Source organism: Ochotona princeps, chromosome 27 (assembly GCF_030435755.1).
Source record: "Ochotona princeps isolate mOchPri1 chromosome 27, mOchPri1.hap1, whole genome shotgun sequence".
NCBI lineage: Eukaryota > Metazoa > Chordata > Mammalia > Lagomorpha > Ochotonidae > Ochotona > Ochotona princeps.
In genome coordinates, this window is record NC_080858.1 from 821320 (window position 1) to 841911 (window position 20592).

Here is a 20592-nt window from a genome sequence, read left to right on the forward strand (position 1 = left end):
ATGCAGCCTTAGAAAGGAGAAACAGAGATCTCCTCTCTGCTGATTCACTCCCCAAATGGCTACAACAGCCAGCAATGGGTTGTCAATCCTCTACTTCTTTCCCAGGACACAGGCAGGGAGCAGGATCAGAAGTAGGTCAGCAGGACGCTAACTGGTGCTGTGGTGTGCCAATGCCATACCCAGAGTCTTGGCCTCTTATGCCGTGGTAGCCTTCCCTATGTTTTTGTTTATTTATTTGTTTTCCTTGCCTAATGGCTCCAACTAAAATCTTCAGAACTATACTGAATAGCAGTGGTGAAAGCCGGTATTCTTGTTTGGCTCCAGACACTAGTGAAAATGTCTACAACTTTTCCATTTGATGGTGACTATGGATCTGTTGTAAATTGATTTGATTGTGTTGAGAGGTATCCCTACAATACCCATTGTGTTTAAAATGTTTCTTATCATGACATGATTTTGTATTTTATGGAATTCATTCTATGCGTCTGTTAAGATAATCATGTAGTTTTTGTCAGTTTGTTAATATGATGGATCATGTTTGTTGATTTACATATGTTGAACCATCCCTGCATTCTTAGGATGAACCCCACTAGGCCCCAGTGGATGATCTTTTATGCTATGTTGCTGGAGTCAGGTAGCTGGCAGCTTGTTGAGAATCTGTGCATCAGAGTTCATCAGGAATGTTGGTTCATACTTCTCTTTCTTTGTTGTATCTTTTTCTGATTTTAATGATGGCTTCCTAGGAGTTTATGTGGATTGCCTCTATTTTAACTGTTTTAAATAGTTTGAGAAGAATTGATATTAGTCCATCAGGTGTTTTTGTACATCTGTTTGTTTCAAAGCGTTACAGAGAGAGGAAGTGATAGCATTTTTCCTGAATACTCCATATACTCTTAGTAGTTTTCTGGTCTGTTGCATATTCACAGGGTGTAGGGAATCCTCACTCTACCCCATGAGCTTCCCTTAGCAGAGTGCCGCCTCATATCTGAACCAGGTCTTGTAGTGGGAGGGGAGGGGAGCAGGGTGCTAATCAATCAGAGTTAACTGGAGACCCTGAAGCCCCAACAAGCTTGTCCATGCAGACCCTGTGTCAGTAATGACTGCAGATTTACCCTGTGTTACAAAGTCTACTAGAGGCATGTGGGCTGCCACAGCCTCTACTGGCTTTATTCCTTCATGTTGGTGCCCCTGCCAGTTTGTCCTGCTGCACTTAGAGTCAGTGGGAACTTGAATCTTTTCCCCAGACAAGGTCACCAGTGGAGTAGGGGCATTTCTAGATTCTCATTGTTGTGGAAAGATGGCCTTCCCACCAGGTGCTGGCCGCAGGAGCCACGGAAGCTATCCTGTGAGCTGATGAATGTCTGTACAGTTCTTGCTCTTGCCCAGAGATCTCTTTGTTCTGTCGACTTTCCACTGGAAACTTCTCTCCAACTGGCTCCTAATGCTGATCTTTATCTGGTTTCCAGATATTTTCTCACGATTAGGATCAGGGCATCTTTTCCTTATTCAGCCATCTTGGAATCCACCCATCTATCTTAACAAAGGAGAAAAAAATATGTTAAATTACTAGTTGGGTTATTAGTTAAGACTGTAAAGAGATAAAAGTAAAATATCGTCACTTGAATGAAAACCTGTTTTTCATTATCACATGTAAAGTTATGCTTGGAGCCAAGTGAGAAGTGTGCATATATGTTCATATTTTATATTTCATGGAGATATGGTTTCTGTATTCAAAATAGCATTAGTCTTCCAACTAGTTTCAGCACTGTTATGGGGAAAGCTCTCCACTGTTTTGGCAGCACACATCTCTGTTACGATCTTAGCATGGTCTGTTTGCCTGGGTCCCGTTTTCCTGAGGCTCCTTGAGCTCTCAAACAAACTACTCACACAGTGTAACACAAATAGGCTTCTGGCACAAGTGGACTGTAGGTTCTGGGACCTCATTTTCAAAGCACTTAATCAAATGGGACTTTGAGTGACTTGCAGCCATCATCACTTCATCTGCATTCCATTCAGCTGTCAGTCAGTTCCACACTGCGCCAGCCTGGAAGCTGATAAGATCTGGAGGCAGTAATTTTACGGCTAAGGCTGCAAGTCACTCCACTCCTGGAAATCTTGATAAACTGGAAGATTAAGACAAACAGAGTGACAGGGCCTTCAGTTGCTCCTCAGCATCGCCCAAGAATTCATCTGAATTTTGGAAGCAATAATAATAGTAACAATGAGTTTTTATTATTCATCAATTTTATACCGAACCAGCATTTCAGAACACATATAGATTTTAGCACTCTAGAAGTAGCTACATTCGATTTCGCACAAATCTGGATTGGGAAGGTTTAATGATATTTGTGAATTCCACTCATAAATGTGAGAGTGAGGTCTGTTCCAGATAATTTGCTATATCGCTTTTACTTGATCCTTTCTTATATTTATAAATAGGATGTCAAATTTATTTAATATTTTGAAATGACTGTACATTTTGTAGGAAAAATCACAGATTTATTGTTTCATTCATGGTGATGAGCAATCCACATAAAGTATGAAATGTATTGTTGGCAAATTAAAATGCACCATTTCTGGTTTCTTTTAGAATCCATTTATGGTGTTTGTCTGCAGCTGTTGGTGGCAGTAAACTTCATACACTATGAATTTTTAATCTAACCACTGGATTGAGAAATATTTTCACACATTCAGTTTAAATTGACTTAGATAAGTTTTAATGATGTTCCCTTCTGTCTTTTACAAAGACAGCAAGCAGTGATTTTTCTTAAATTGTGCTTTGCAAGTTTTGAAAAAAAAGAGAGAGAAAAGTAAAATCTAAAACCAGGAAAGATGTAATTGGGTCAGGATTTGTGGTTATAATGATTATATTGCTGATAAAAAGAAAACAAAGAACTGTAAGAGTAAAACTTTAGTAAGATAAGTAATTGGAAAGTGAGTATACAAGGCATTCAATAGCTTTTTTGTGTACAGACAGCAATAGCTTTTCCGTACACCAACGCGGGAGTTGGTGCTGTAGAGTAGCAGGTGAGCATCCTGCTGCTGACACTAGCATCCCCTGTGGTGTCAGGTGTGTCTCAGCTGTACCACCTCCTGACCAGCACCCTGCTGACGAACTGGGAGAGGGAGATGGCCCATGTGTTGTGCCCTTGAAAGTCACAGGACTCAGATGAAGCACACTGCTGGCCATTGCACTTGACAGACCCAGATGAAGCTCCTGGCTTCTGTCTCTACATTGAAGCCATTTGGGGGTAAATCAGTAGGTGAAACATTCTCTCTCCATCTCTTCCTCCCTTTCTGAAAGACAAAATAAATAAAATAAAATAAAAAAAGACAAAGTAAACAAGTAAATCTTCAAAAAATGTAATGGAAGCAAAGCTGTCATTTAAAATGGAAAAAAAATATATCTGGCAATAATTAGCCATGTATGTTTAGCATCTGACCCGTAAATAAAACTTTTTAAAAACATTTTAAAAAAGTTTTATTTTGAGGCAAACAGAAGTAAAGTTCGATAATTGGAAAGATATATTGTTGAGTAGAGATACCAGTATCTGGCCTAGAGCAGTAGCCTAATGGCTAAAGTCCTCACCTTACATCCGCCAGGTTACCACATAGGTGCTGGTTCTTGTCCTGGCTGCTCCACTTCCCACCCAGCTCCCTGCTTGTAGCCTGGGAAAGCAGTCGAGTACAGCCCAAAGCCTTGGAATCCTGTACCCATGTGGGAGACCCGGAAGAAGCTCCTAACACTTGGGTTTGGATCGGTTCAGTTCTGACCGTTGTAACCACTTGGGGAGTGAACCAGCAGAAGGAAGATCTTCCTCTCTGTGTCTCCTTCTCTCTGTAGGTCTGACTTTCCAATTAGCAAAATTAACTTGAAAAAAGGAATAGCGGTATCGTGCATTGAATCTTTAAATTCATTGAAATATTTCAACACAATCTCATAGTAACATTAGATTCATTTCTTTTAAAAGATGATTAAATTAATGTGTAGATGTAGTACAGAAACTTTTGTAAGAGAAATAATGGAAATATGATGGGGTGAACAGTTTACTTTTGTTTTGAAATATTACAACACTATGTGAAGTAAGCCAAATTCTCTAGCAATATGAATATACCAATAAATTGAATAGACTGAAGACCATAAACATATTAAATACATACATACATATAATATAGGATAATGATAATACTGCTTGTCAGTAGAAACATGATGTGTCATCAGTAAATGCTGCCTGAAACAAGTGGAAAATAATTTAGTAAGTAAACTTCTGTTAGTTGCATACACTATTCTTTAGATCAGAATTAACTTCATTTATGTCTTATTATCCTCCATAGCATGGGAAGCATGATGTAAAATTAAGATGCTCTAAAGAGTATTTTGATAATCCCAATTACATGAAATGCAACCATGTTTTTGACAGTCCACTATAAATGAAGACAGTGGCAAATAACAAACAGAAGTAAACTTGGATAGTTAAAAAGGTATATTGTTGAATAAGACATACCAATATCACTCAGTGAAGCTCTTTTAATTATTAAGACTGCATTGAAGTTAAGACATCCTCAGAGTACTGATTTTCTAACATATAAGACACTGTCACAAAGCCATAAAAAGTCCCTAAAATGGAAAAAATATGAACAAGAAGTTCAGTAAAAAAGAAATGAAAAACCACAAAAACATCCATTTCTCATCTTTCATTCAGGCAAAGTTGGACAATTTAGTAAGTGTTAGCAAATATGTAAGGAAACAGGCAGCCTTAGTCATTATCTCATGGAAATGTGGAAATTCTTGCCACATTGAAAACACATATAACCTTTGGCCCAGTGACTGCATATCCAGGGATTTATCTGATTAGTAATGCCCTTAGGTATATGAAATACTGCGTTAATGACTTACTGGTTGTACAATTATTAATACAAATGGGAAACTCCCATTTGTCCATTAGCAGAATTATGTAGAATTGTATATAGCTCGTGGATATGCATGTCATGTGTATATAATAATATGGCCAGAGCTCCATAATGATAAGTGCAAAGGCCAGTTAAGTGTGTGTGTGTGTGTGAGCAGAAACATACACTTGGGGCTGTAGGAGGCTGCTGCCCTGGAACGCCCACGGCTGCAGGTCAGAGTCCCAGCTGCTCTGCTTCTGGTTCTGTGTCCTGCTAGGACATGCTCAGAGACAGCAGTTCATGTCTCAAGCACTGTGCCCCTGCCGCCCGAGTGGAAGACCCAGACTGAATTCCTGGCTCTGGCCGTCAGCGCTGCCCCTCGCTGGCTATCACAGCTATTTGGGATTGACTAGGAAACCTAAGAACTCTTTTTTCCCAGTCACTGTGCCTCTTACATAGATGAAAAGAATAAATAAATAAATATTAAGAAAGAATGCATGAACAGTGAAGGAAACCATTTTTTAAAAATTAAATAGCAATTTATACTCCTGCTTTTACAAGCACCAAGATATCTTTACCAGAATGCATAAAGAAAGAACAGGGATGGACAAGTGTGAATATTATCTATGTATGAAAAGTAACATGTTAGAAAAAAATCACAAGGGAGCTTTTGATTTCAGCATTATGAAACGTAATTTTGCTTCTTCATATTATACAAGAGCATGGTGGCTGAAACAATCCTTTATTAAAGGTTAATATTTGTGAGTATTAAGCATTAAGATGATCTGTGAAGTGTCATGATTCAAATAAACCTTGATAATGATTTTTGTATAAAGACTTCCTTCACTGGACAGTTGAGAATGTAGAAGATGAAAAACCAAAATTGAATATAGTTGAGATTTTGGGAACCATTCTTCTTTTTTTTTTTTTTAAGATTTATTTTATTTTTGGAAAGTCAGATGTACAGACAGCAGGAGAGACAAATGATTCGCTCCCCAAGTGGCCACGACAGCTGGAGCTGAGCCAATCCGAAGCCAGGAGCCTGGAACTTCTTGCACATGGGTGTAGGGTCTTAAAGCGTTGGACTATCCTCGACTGCTGTCCCAGGCCACGAACAGGAAGCTGGATGGGAACCAGGCTGCCAGGATTAGAACTGGCGCTATTTGGAATCCCGGCGTATGCAAAGTGAGGACTGTATCTGCTAGGCTTCCCTGCTGGGCCCTGGAACCATTCTTAATACCTTCAGGATTTTAGAATGAAAATACGTATATTCACAGGTTTTGCTTGTCACTGCATTTGTCTTACACTTATTAAGCAGTTAGCATTTATTATGCATTGCATTTCGGTGAGGGCTTGTAGTGTGGGCTGATCATGCTAGTATCAGCGCTGTGAGCTACCTAAACCTCCAAGGCAGAAACGGACATCCCGTAACCTTACCACTGAGCTTCCAAACCACCGATGTGATTTCAAACGCACCCAAACTGAGTTCGTAATACTACTGTATCACGTCTGAGTCTCCTACAGGCGTGGTAGCAAGGGATTAAAATCAGATCGCAAATCCAGTTAATATTTGAACTGCACAGTAACCCTTTCATTTGAGTTAGCCAGCACCATAACCACAGTGTCCACGACCTGCCTTATTTTTTTTTTTAAAGATTTATTTATTTTATTACAGCCAGATATACACATAGGAGGAGAGACAGAGAGGAAGATCTTCCGTCCGATGATCCACTCCCCAAGTGAGCCGCAACTGGCCGGTGCGCGCCGATCCAATGCGGGGAACCAGGAATCTCTTCCGGGTCTCCCAAGCGGGTGCAGGGTCCCAAATGCATTGGGCCATCCTCGACTGCTTTCCCAGGCCACAAGCAGGGAGCTGAATGGGAAGTGGAGCTGCCGGGATTAGAACCGGCGTCCCTATGGGATCCCGGGGCGCTCAAGGGGAGGACTTAAGCCGCTAGGCCACACCGCTGGGCCCTCACGACCTGTCTTCTTACACTGCTTCAATCACCACTGAATATAGTAATTGATTCTGATAAAGAGACCATTTTCGGCCTTTTTCAAGCACAGTTGTTCTCCATTGTTGTCTGTGTTTGCCTCTAATAGTCTAATGGTACCTGTGTGCAGATTTAGGTCCTTGATCCATTTATTGCTGGTTTTTGTATAAGGTGAGAGGTGGGAGTCTTGCTTCTTACCTCTACAGGCTGCTATCCAGTTGTTCCAACAAAGATGAACTGGCTGCACACGTGCGGACCCCATCTGGGGGTTCTAATCCATCCCCTTGATCTGCTCTTTTTCAGGATAGCTTTGGCTATTCATGATTTCTTTGGTGTCCCAAGGAACTTTTATATCTTCTTTTCTCTTTCTGAGAAGAATGCTGCTGGGATTTTGGTTGGGATCATGTTGAATGCATATATTATTTCAGGTATTATGGACATTTTGATGATGTTGATCTTGCTGAGCCTGGAACAAGTAGCTGCAACTGCTTGAGCGGAGCCAATTCAAAGCCAGGAACCAGTAACCTCCTCTGGGTCTCCTCCATGGGTGCAGGGTCCCAGGGCCTCAGGCCATCCTCAACTGCTTTGCCAGATCACAAGCAGGGAGCTGAATGGGAAGCGGGGTCACCAGGATACGAACTAGCACGTGTGGGAACCTGCAAGATAAGGACCCTAGCTGCTAGGCTACTGCGCTGGGCCCGTCTCCATCTTGTAATACCTTTTTCTATTTCTTTCTTTAATGTTTTGTAATTTTCATCATAGAGGTCTTCTACATCTTTGATTAGGTTAATTCCAAGTTATTTAAGATTCCTCTCTATTTTAAAGGGGGTTTGCTCCTTAGTTACACTTTCTTTCTCAGCCATGAAATTCATTTGTATACTAGTGCCATTGACTTATGTTCATAAATTTTGTATCCTACTGCCCTCCCAGTGTCTCTTACAAGTTCCAATAGCCTCTTGACAGAGTCTTTTGGTTCTCTAAGTAGAGAGAGAATCATGTCTCTACTTAATTTGAATTCCAATAGGAATGATTTAAATTCCTAGTTTTCAACTTGAATTCCTTTAATTTGTTTTTCTTGCCTAATAGCTCTGGCAAGAACTTCCAATACTATATTGAATAGCAGTGGTAAGAGTGGACATCCTTGTCTAATTCTAGATCTTAGTGGAAAAGTTTCCAGCCTTTTCCCATTTGGTATGATGCTGGCATTGGGTTTTTTTTTTTTTTTTTTTTTGCATAGTGATTTGTGTTATAGAATATATTCTTTCCATGACTGTCTTGCTGAAGGTTTTTCATGTGAAGTGGTGTTGGATTTTATCAAATGTCTGCTTTGCATCTATTGAGAGGATTTGTGGGTTTTATTTTTCAATTTGTTGATGTGCTATATCACCTTTGTTGGTTTGTAAGTGTTAAACCATCCATGCATGCCAGGGATAAATCCCACTTGGTCACAGTGAATGATCTGTCTGCTGTACTGTTGGATTCTGTTTCCTTGTATTTTGTTGACGATTTTTGCATCTGTGTTAGTTCTCTTTTTCTGTTGCATCTCCAGGTCTTTACGTGTCTGCTGTTGTATTTTGACTTATTGGTCTCCATTTTCCCTCCATGATGGATTTTAGGTGTCAGATGCTAAAGCGCGCTGTCCTTTCCTTGGCATTGTTCATTCCCAAAAGCGAAACACATATTTGCCAGAATATATAATCAACAGTAAGGTTACAGTTTAGTTGCATCTGATGAGCATAATAGAAATTTATCCTAATTCTCTTTCAAGTCCTCTCTGTATGCATAGATGTTATCCATGTGCCATTGAGAAGATCGAAGCTAATTGATAGGGATGAAATCATTCATCATGTATTACAATGGAGCTGTTTAATCCTCTGTAACTTTATATATTAAAATTTTGCTTCTTTGTTTTTCTTCCTCCCTATTTCTATGATGACCCTTTCAACTCTCCTTCATGTTGACTTTCTTTTTGTTGTCACAATGTATTCCTGTGAGTAATAATCTCTTCTCATAATCTGATCCTCTAGAGTTTCCATTCAATCCAGAGACATTCCCTGGGTGCTCTTCGACCTTTTCTTGTTTGTAAGCCTTATTACTAACACTGCCCGTTTTAGCTAGCAAAACCAGTCAACCGGCTTTATCTGAAAACAAGAGTTTTCAAATATCCCTAGGTTTTTGTTAAAGCCTTACTGTCTGAATCCACATATCAATGTCTAATTCCAATCTGTTTCATCCTCACTCATGCCACTCTGCGTGCTTATAATAGAGGGGGCGATTTCAGAATACTTATGGAGGAATAAAATTAAAAAACAAGTGTTGTTATAAAATTTTGAAATCTGTGTACAGTTTTTATAACATTTATTTTCCATGAACTCTTTTTGAAGATCTCTAATAGGTATGTGTGTATATGATGTATGTGTATACATATGTGTGTATACATGCTGTATGTAATCTGTATTCTTCCAAGAAATGATTGGCGGTCACATGAATTTTTCTGTTGTTTTCCGACCTGTTTTTTTCTCCTTGAAAACAAAAGCACTGACTAATCTCCTTTGAGAGCAGTAATGCTGAGCTCCTTTGTAAAGTCTTACAGTTTAAGATTTTGGTAAAATATTTGCTCATTCCATTTGCATATGTAACACACCGTCACTTTCATAAATAAAATCCGTCCTCCAAACATTGCCATCAGGTTCATCATTATGAAAGATTCCTTTATAAATCTGAAGTTCCCTATAGTATTTCTAAAGAACTTGGTAAATATCCAATGTCTTTGTAAGCGCCTAGTGTTCTTGTTATCTCTTTGGACTAATTAATGAACATTTTGAGTACACTGGTATTTGGAAGGCTGTCAGTTTCCAACCTGATTTCTCTGAGGGTGGTTGTTTTGCTTAGAGATAAAGTATAATGTTAATTTCTTGGTTTTCCTATGCTCTAAAACCCCACACATTCAGCACAGGTCTAATCAGATTAGGGCAGAAGATTCTTGCAACCAAACAGGCAACTCCTTTATGGCAAAAACAAAACAAAACAAAAATCTTCGGAAGGTTCAAGAATTTTTGGAAAGTTAGCTGGCCTCTCTCATGGGGTAACCCAGTTTGACCTCTGTCGCCACTTACATACTTCCTTACCTCCCCCAAAACTGTTTAACATCAGGGTGGAAGTGAAAATATGATTTCCTAATCACCTGACTTTCTAGGGAATCATTGGAATTCTGGGACCACCCTCTATTAAAATGTGAAGAATAGAGGCAAGTTCCTAAGAAAAAGAAATGCTGAAGCAGGCTAAGTAAAGGAAGCGCTGGTTTATCTCATATTGAGGCCTCAGAACCCCTGAGGATGGGCGGCCTTCGGTACTGCTCCGTTGTTGTTGTTCTGAGTTTTCCTTTCATTAACACCAAGAGAACCACAAGATATGGGCCATTTTATTTTTATTTAGTGGGATGACATCTTCCATTAAATCCCATACATTCAAATTGAAAGAAAGAGTAAGCATTTTAGCAAACTAATGTTATAGGCAGATTCTTCCGAGAAGTGATTTGTGATTAATAGAGTCTTCTCAGCCATTTTTGACCTGTGTTTCTGAGACTAAGAGCACTTCCTGATCTGCTTCCAAAAGACATGATACCAGGGTCCCTTTATTTGTAGTTTTAATATTATGGTAAGATGCTTGTTTGTCCTTTACATTTACATGTGTAATGGATCATTTCTCACTCATGTAACATCTCCTTCTTCAGTTTATTTTCAAGTAAAATGAAGACCTGCATTGATTTCCATCTGGCTGTGCGAATGTTTCAGAAGCCAGTTTACATAATTCTGTATTCTAACAATGGCTAACAATAGAATAAATCATATTACATCCTCTTCTGAATTAATTTAACAATTTTTCACTTCTAGCTTCTAACATGAAAGTATTTTTCAAAGTATTATATTTTATTAACTCAGATGTAGAGGACCAATCAGCTTAGGAAAAAAATATAAACTAAATTTAAAGTGTCAATGAACAGTTTGTTTGGAAGACAACTGCATTTAACATTTATATAGTTGTTGCTGAGTATCCTTTGTGTACAGTATTCTACCATGAAAAAATGGAAGCTTGACAGGAAAAAAATAGGCTTGGCTCTGGCTGCTACCGCCTATGATTTTTCTTTGGGAGGGAATAGCGTGTTAAAATTTCATGGCATCATCACTTTCCACAGCCACAATAATGTGTAAGAAAGCGAACTACATGTTAAACCACTGAAAATTTTTATAATTACACTAACGTTGCTGATGTGATTATTTTCAAAATATTGAAACCAACTTTCTCATAATTTCATAATATGTAGTTTCAAAAATTCTCTAGTTTCTATCATTTGATAGAACCAGGGGACAGAACTTATTTCTAACAGAATGTATGAATAGTAACCAAAGACTGGTACCTCTAAGGCTGTCTGGGGTCTATCCTGCTTACTGCTGTCACATGCTACTAAATAAAGACTTTACGATTGCTCATGCTTTGTTGAGATGACAAGAAGTAAAACTAGTTTTGTAGTTCTCCCTTTTCTTTTTTCACTCTGAGTTATTTTTCTCTTCTACATTGCATCTCCGCTATCATTCCTACCAGCTCTGCCTACCACCACATCTTGAAGTACCACACAGGGTCCATGGTTCCATCTTAATGTTGGTTTATTCTAATGACCAACTTTGGTCATTCTAATGACCAAATTTCAATGTAAGATTTAGACAAGAGTGTATACATTTTTATACATGTGCATTAAAATACTAAATGCATATGGCATTCAGAATCTGTGATGGGGCTTTTCTCTCATGACACACTCAAACAGAAAATACTTCTTAGATGCTAGACTAGAAAATGAGTGGGTATTCTGTCACACCTTGAGCTATTAAAGTCAAGAATGTTTTTTCTTAACTCGAAAAACATGCCAGGGGTTCCTGCTCCTCAGGTCTCCATTCCAATTATACCTACAGAATATTCAAAAAGGTTTGCTTTTGCTATTGGGTTGTTATTAAAGTATGCCTATTTTTATTTTATTCTCTGGGGTTGTTGGGGAAGAAGAGGGAACAACACACTTGGTGACAGCTGTTCATTAGTCACCATTGAAAAAGAAATTGAACTTGAAAGAATCTATTCAGAAAGTCTCTGGCCAGCCATTTGTGACTATCTTGTCTTGAGCCCTTTTTTTAATGACATCTATTATCAGATTGAAATAGCGATTGAGACGCTGCAAAAGTCTGAGGGTCTGTCCACTCACAGAAGCTCTCTGCTCAACAGCCATGTAAGTTGCCTCTTCTTGTACACTAATCTCTGGCTTGTTCTGCATGTGTTGCTTGCCTCTAAAATGCTTGTTTTATTTATTTGTTATTTATTTGTTCATTGATTTATTTCACTTCCTAACCTCCTTTTTTCAGCCACGTTTGATCTCTATCATTTAATGTCTATATTTGATATAGAAAATCAAAAAAGCAGAGTCTTTGTACTCAATGTTGGTACATATCTAACATTTTTAAAGTTAATAACAAGTTGCCATTTATCTGTTCCAAGTAATTAATGATGATTTTAAAATAAATAAAGCTCTTTTTTTTCAGCTTGGTGTTTTTTGACTGTGGAATGAAACCCCATAAGCTGCATATCTGGGTCCTAGACAGAGAGACAATTGTGTCTATTCCTGTGACCAGTAGCATTATTCAGTGTGAGAAAAGATTACTAGAGCCAAATGCAGTGGTAATCTGAAAATGATTGATTGACCAGGAAGGCGGTAGAAGGGACCTAAAGAGAAGTGAAGGTGAGCCAACAGAAGCAGTGAGGCCATAGATGACCCGTGAACTGCTAATAACTGAGGCAGAACAGTTGTCCTCCCTGTGTCCTGAACGTTGTCACTGTTACCCAGCTGCCGCATCCCTGGGACTCTGGTAAGTAACCGTGAGAGGGGTGATGACAGTTGTATGAAATCAAAAATAGCATTTTATTATCCACTAGTAACATTTGAGGAATAAAAGCAAATATGACTTAGAAATTACCTTGTGCAAATGATTTTTGACTATGTGGGAACAAGTAAATAGACTTGGGATTTAAATCTGTTCGATAGAGATGTACTGTTAAAATAATTTTAATGACGTTAGTTAGAAGGATTTTTTTTCTCTAAAACACCAAAATTAAAATCTACAGTTGCTTCCCAGGGTTTAGCTCATGGAACATGTTTTGCTATGCTTTTTAAAGATTTGAATTTCAAAAAATTTAAATTTTATGTTTCAAAGTAACATTAGAACTTTCCTTATGTTCAACACATTTGCTTTTTGCTGAGGCATTTTTTTTTTCCTGTTCCTTTATCAAATAACAGTTTCATGGCACACAGGAACATGACTGCCAACTTCAAGAATACCTATGTAACTTCGGTGAAAATTATAGATGTAACTTAAAAGTAATAGTGTATATTTTTTAAACAATTTGAAATACATGACTTGCTTCCTCTTTTGACAAAATTTGTATTTAATACGGTTCTCTTCTGTAAGTTTTCCAAGCGCATCCCTGCCATGTAGGCCTGGATCTGCTTTGCTAAATGATAATTCACTGTATCCTAATAGGCTGTGTAGGCGTGGGAGAGGGTGATAAGTAATCTGGTATGTGTGTTTGAAAATGTCCTCCAGTTTAGGTCAGAAAAGTACAGAGACTTAAGAAAAAAATAAAACTTAAGCTTCCAGGTGCTTTTTGAGTTGTGTCTTAACGGTCAATTCACATTTCGTTTTGTTTGACATCTGTAATTCAACAAAGCAGATGATGTGTTTAATTGTGTGTTTGATGTTAGTTCATTGTGTCTGTATATGTTTAATTTTAGTTCATGAGTATTTTCATGAACAATAATATACAGAACACGGGTTTTGTATTTTTTTTTACTTGTTGATTTGTTTGCAACTCTTCAAATATCTAGGTTTTCTAAAATAACTTTTCTCACATAATTCATGAGGTGATATACAATGAATGAATGGTTTATGTTGCATAAACCACATGTGTATGTTTATTTTTCCACCGCTTCATGTTTTATATGACAGCATGGCACATTTTCCATACTGTTAGTGGCCTGCATTGCATCCGAGTACATCACAGTGCATTGGACAAGTGAGCACATATATTACTAATGAGAGAATAACCTTTCTCTAGCTCCTCTGATTCGATTGTATCACACCTCTAAGATACGGTGAAGTTGATTCAGAAGCACATGTTTAATCGTGTCTTTAGGAATATGCGTGATTCACCGGGTGACTTGTAGGTAGAGACAGGACCAGTGATCTACTGACCTGTCCGTGAGGTTCACCTCTCCCTGAATCAGAGGAAAACATCCTGGAGCCGTTCTACTTCTGGGAAGTTTCTTGTGCTCCAGATTTTCATTAGAAATGCCACAAGAACTGGAGTAAAATGTTGCTTGGATTCTAGTTGATAACAACCTGCTAAAGGAATTCTAAATTTTGTGAATCTGATTGATTTTTCATGTTTAGAAGTTTTTCAGCAGAGATTTGTAAAAATGTTTTAAATGGCAAGAAGCAATACATGTCTCCTCGTCTATGACATTATATTGAATTATTTGAGTTTGGGGGATTATTCCCTATCACTTGTATTCCATATTTACATGTTTTACAAGTGGGATGTGAATTATGCATTTGGAGCTGAGAAGGCTAGTCTCATTTTATATCGTGACATAACATGGAAAGAATTCCTATTTTCGTATGACTGATTATCTACTGTAATTCAGCAAGCTTTTATGGGGAGAATATCAAGTAAATAATCCTTTTCAAGTAGAATCCAGCTTGCTTGGCTTTTTCAACTCTCTGTGTTGAGGATGAGGTATACCCCTTTTGCAACACGTCCTTAAGGATTTGTGCTACACCTGATCTATTTTTTTACCACTCTCATGCTATTAGCATTCTGATTAAAATGCATTTATAACTTTTTGCACACTATACAGTGCCCACCTGTGACTGAACACAGCTGCGCTGCCTCCACAGTGCTATTCCAATAACAGTGTTAAGATGGTGGCAGTGGTTTCAGGGCGAACATTTCATAGGCGATTTGCAAATAAGCTTTGACCAATGAAATTTCTAAAGTACGGATTATTTTATGCTTTGGCCACCCAGACATCCCTGATGACTAGTATCTTGTGGATACATGATGGACACTCACTAAATATTTACTGAAGGAACGAACATTAAGAAACAATCGGATGGAATAGACCTTCTCTTAGATTGACTATGTTAGGATGTCTTTGTCAGTAGCATATACATCTCCACGTGGATTTGTGCATGCAGTGTGTTCCTGCTGTTGAATTCTGGTGTGCCTCAATAGCTGTCGGTGTGAATTGTTGAACAAGGTTCCTTCCTGGCTCACCAGTTGATGGAAAAATAGGTGGTTACTTTTATTTCCCACATGCAACCTTCAGTTTAAGAACAGGCAGGATTTGTTTGTTTGTTTGTTGCCTCAGCTCAATTTTTTTTTTTTTAGATTCTAGCCAACAATGACATCATCACCTTTTTTATGAACATTTCAGAAAGTTCATGGAAGCTGGAATTGAAATATATGTATATATTTGTGCAAAAACTTTTTAAATTAATACATGGTTTTTCATGCTATTCCTTTTCCATGAACTTTATGAAGTGACCTCATGTTTTAGAACAGTACTTTTGGTTTGATTTTCCAGAATTCTGTCTAGAATTTAAATACGCTTTTAAATGAAATTATTTTTATTTTTAACATTTTCTTATGTGAAAGTGCTGGGTAAATGGTGTTTAGGATATTTATCATTGCAGAATTGTTTTATGTATTTTTTTCTCCATTGTGATTAAATCAATATTTCATGGTAATGTATGCAAATTGGTTTATTTTATACCTTTAAAATTCAAAATGTTAAATTTCTTGTTCTCTTTTTCAAATAATGTTATTTTTTTTAAATGCTGTCTTAAGCATATAAAAAGAATTAGTGTTTATCTTATACATTTTTGAAATCTGGTAAAAATTTTTTTGCAGTTTTAATTTGAAATATATTCAACTGAAAGCAAACCTTCTTTTTCATTTGCCTTCCCTTGATTTTGTGGCATTTTAAATATAAGTTATGTTTAAATTATTATAGAACTAAGGACTTTCAAGATTCATATTATCAGTGAACTGAACTTAAAATAAATCCTCATTGATAAGAACCCATTTGGGAAAAAAATGCCAAATGTTACATTTAGATGTGAATTGAGTGATGCTATATTTATTTTTTTATTTGTCAATCAGTATGTTTGTTTGAGAAAAATAGGAACTATTTATTTTTCTTAATGTATCCTATTTAAAATGGATTAAATGCGTACATTGAAAGGTGTGATTATTTTGGCTTCTACCATCGGATGAATTTAGGTTAGTTCATCAGTAGAATACTCAGATTTTACAGATACAGTTTAAAGTTCCCATGGTATTTTTATGAGTTTTTTGATTGATAAATGTAAGCCAACAGCTACAGGGTTTCAGAAAGAGAGAGAGTGACAGAAATAGAGGAAGAAAGCTTTCTGGTTCACTCCCCACATGGCCTGGGGCCGGGCCATGCCGAGCCAGAGCTTCTTCCTGGTCTTAGGTGCTGGGGCCAAGCTCTTGGACAATTCTCCACCACTTCTCCAAGCGTAACAGCAAGGAGCTGGATTGCAAGTGGAGCAGGTGGGCATGAAGCTTGTGCCCACAAGAGCTGCTGGTGCTTAGGCAGCAGCTTAAATTGCTTACAACACTGACCCCACAAGAGATTTTATAAAGGAGTAAAAGATAAACTGATAGTTTAGCTCTAAACTATTGAAGTTAAGAGTGTTGTATTCTGATACTGAAATACCTTTTATTGTAGACAAAACTGGTTGAAGTGATACCTCTTGAAACAGGCACCAACTTACCTTGCATGACACAAGGATAAATCAAACTTCTTCATACCCAGAAACGTAACTGTCAGGTTTCTCCTACTGTGAAAGAACTGCTTTCTAGCAATTATTTGGACTAAAATTTTATCAACGTGTTGAAAACTAGAAGTTAAAGTAAATGTTATTACCTGGTTAAATTGTAAAGCCTTGTATCATAGCCCTTAAGACAGTGTGAGCATTTACTGTGTTTTTAGAAGCTCTGCCTCTGGTTGGTGTGGTGTTGGGCGGGCTTCCTGCCTGGGACCCACTGTGCTGCGACAAAATATCCCTTCCATTCCTCCCAGGCTGTTTCGCTGCACTTCACTTTGCTCCTTCCCAGTGCACTCCAAGCCTCTGGCAAGGAAGAACATTGCTCCTGCAGACAGAGCAGAACGTAGAAAGCAGCCTTGCCACAGCTGGAGTCACAGCTGTCAAATACCTGTTCTTGTGGAAGTTTGCAAAGCCAACCAGTGGTTTTGTGTATTTGTGGTTGGTCTATAGAGACACGTGTCTCCACAAACTCAGTTTTAAGAAACTTATTTGAGATGAAGTTAAAGGAATGTAGGCTGTGTGAGAACAATGACCAGGTTACAAAACAGCCCAGATTTGGTACCTTGTTCAGCCCTTTCGTAGTACTGCTAGGCTAGGGAAAACTTTTATTTCTCTGAAATACTCAGCAGGAATATTAAGAATATGATTTTGGTTTCTAAGCAGTTTATGCCAAGTCTTGCTAGAATTATCTTACTGTTTATATAGAGTCTACTTTGCCTAAGATAATTCTGATGTATTTATAGACAGATATGTGTATACATTTGAACACAGAAACACATCAGTGTATCATTGAACTAAAATATTTTATTTTGAACTTTTATAATTATACTAGTGATATAAAAACCCATTCAGGGCAGTACTTTATATATTATTTTACTTTTCCAATTTAAAGTTTTAGCTACATGATGATTTCTATAATCTGGAGAAATAACTGCTCATTTTAGGTATTTCTACTTTTCAGTAATTGTTTCAAGAAGACTACACTATAATAATTAATAAAATATAGATATATATATATAAACAGTTTAAAAAAAGAGGACTACACTATCAAGGCCATCTACAGAAATTTTATGTGTAACTTTTTAATTCAGTAATTTTCATTTACTTTATATCTTTAAAAGTGTTTCTGTTTAGTCACTTTTGTAATAAATGTTCTTCTAGTTACAGAGCTCATGTTATACAATTGATTCTGTTCATTTCTGCAAAAAAGGAAAAATAATCCTTAAAACTTAGGTGTCTTACATATAATGTGTTCATTTATAGCAAAGAGTATATATTTTTTTCAGTTTTTAAGAATTTATACCGTTATGCCTTTTACAGTATGTATTCTTATGAACGTGTTTGGCATTTTGATTACATTTATTTTGGGTTCCTTTCTTGTGGAGATAGGAACTTTATTAGCTCACCTTTTAAAGTTATTGCTTTGTACGGACCTGGACAATGGCATATGTGACTAATCTTCCACTTGCTGCCCTGGCAGCCTGAATGGGCATGAGTTGTACTGGCTGCTGCACTTCCAATCCAGTTCCTTCCTAAGGGCCCGAGAAAGCAGCATAGGACACCCCAAGGCCTTGGGCCTCTGCATTCATGTGCGAGACATGAAGCAAACTCCTTAGGCCCAGTTTTGGACCGGCCCAGCTCTGGCCATTGGGGCTATTTAGGCAGTGAATCAGCAGATAAAGGATTCTGTCTGTCTCTCTCTTTCTCTGTCTCTCCCTTTCTCTATCTTTTTAACTCTTGTAAATAAGTGTTAAAAAGAATTACTACCTTCTGAAACACATGTGCAATCCATTTTTAAGTGATTCTCTTCCTCAGGTGTCTCCAGTTGAGTCCTTCCTATTAAGGACCCCTATTCTTTCTTTACTAAGCTGAGAATGCTGGTAGAAGACCGTCAGTCTTTGCTCTGTCTAGGGTCTATGTGTTGCACAAGGGCCCACACTTTCGTGTACCATGGTTCACTGTGGCTGCAGTCATGGCACTCACATGCTTCCAAATCTCATTCACCTTCCTGAGGCACGGGGTGAAATGCAACAATCCAATTCGTGTTGCTGCTGTGAAAATTGTCTTTATTTATTTGTAAAACAGAAGAAGACAGATACAGAAACAGAAAGATCTTCCATCCTTACTCTTCAAATGCCCAACAATAGCTGAGGCCTAGCCAGGGCAAAAGTGGGAGGCAGAAACTCAATCCTGCTCTGTTATGTGGGTAGCAGGGGCTCAGGGAACTTGTACAGTCAAAGACTGCCTTCCGTGCTTGGAGACAAGTGCTAACCCTTGGTTGTGGGAGGAATACTAACTTGACCATCAGCTATTTAATTTCCCACTCATTTTACCTCCTCTCTTTCACACTGCATGAATATATTCAGTGACCCTATTTTACATATAATTTAGAATATCCTGAATTAAATAACTTTGGAAAACTTTTAATAACAAGACCATGGATAGTTCGTATTAATAATTATTATTAACATGTAACATTTTTCTATCATTATAAAAATGAAAATGGCATTGTATCATTTTTAAAGAAGTATTATGGTAGGTTGTATATGTTATAGAAGTAATTTATGTATTTAAGTGTACATGTTATCATCCATGTAACTTCTGTGGAGGAATTAAAATCTTTCTGACTGATTTTTGAGTAAGAGAGTACTGAACTCTTCCTGTTAGGTTAGTAGCTATATTTTGTCCTCCCCAAATTAATATGGATTTAAAGCCAAAAATTTAATTATATAAGCATTGTGTAAATAGTTTGATTACAAATTTTAAGATATGTGAAAAAATGGAGAAATACTCTAATTTTATTGGATAGCTTTTAAGGAGGAATCGTTTTTAACATTTGACTGCAATTGTTGGTGACTGTGAGGGAGCTCTTATCCATCTGGGAAATGTGAGATGCCTCACCTATTGCTTGATTCATACTTGATTCTTACTGATCAAATTACATGGCTTACCTAATTTTTATTTATTTAATTTGAAGTAAGTTAAATTTTAGTTCTTTAACATATCTACCATTTATGTGGTGGAAATTTTGTTGAGACATAAAGTTAAGTATTCTTTGTAGCACTGTTCTTTGGAATAAATTGGGAAATCTAAACTTTATATCTGACTTAAAAGTTGAGATAGTTGGCACCTTAGGAAAAATCACCTAAGTATTTTCAATTTTCCTTTGGTAAAGAGATAACAGGTAAACTTTGCTCACAATTTCAAAATTCTTGGTCTTGATTTTCTGTGAATTTCTTGCACATTCTGTATTTTATAGGGTTTTTTTTTAATTGCACAGCACAAAACTTTAAAATGAGCTACAGGCTGAGAAAATATTATCAATATAATTTCATTTTGCCTTCCAAAATTGTGCAAAAAAAATGTGAGTTTGAGGTATAAAAAGTCAGATAATGCTGCCAAATGAATCTTTTTCATTACATGTGAATGATTTGCCAATATCTGGTGAGTGTCTTTCCTGCTGGGAGAGAAATGACAAAATTTTGTCCTTTTTGCTTATGCAAAAAAATAACCTGTCTCAGTAGATATTACTGTTATGGTGAAACATAGTGGTTATTTTTGGGTAGGTAAATTAGACTTCTGGAAAAATGAACATAACTTTAATATGAAAACTAGTACATGGCAACCTGCTTTCAAATATTATGATAGAGCAACGGTAGAGACACGGTGTGTGCCATGCTGTTAGGCTTGGTAACTTGTTTCATTATAGTTAGGACCAGTTATTGATATGATTTGAATTCTCCTATGACGTG

General features: G+C 37.3%; 1 protein-coding gene across 1 annotated transcript in view; it reads left to right on the forward strand.

Annotated features, from left to right (window-relative positions):
- Positions 1 to 20592, forward strand: part of LOC131478080 (transcription factor RFX3-like) — a 94231-nt gene that overhangs the window by 41298 nt on the left and 32341 nt on the right. The window contains 1 exon segment of the mRNA XM_058655667.1: positions 12085 to 12159. Within this exon segment, the coding sequence (XP_058511650.1) occupies positions 12085 to 12159 (75 nt within the window).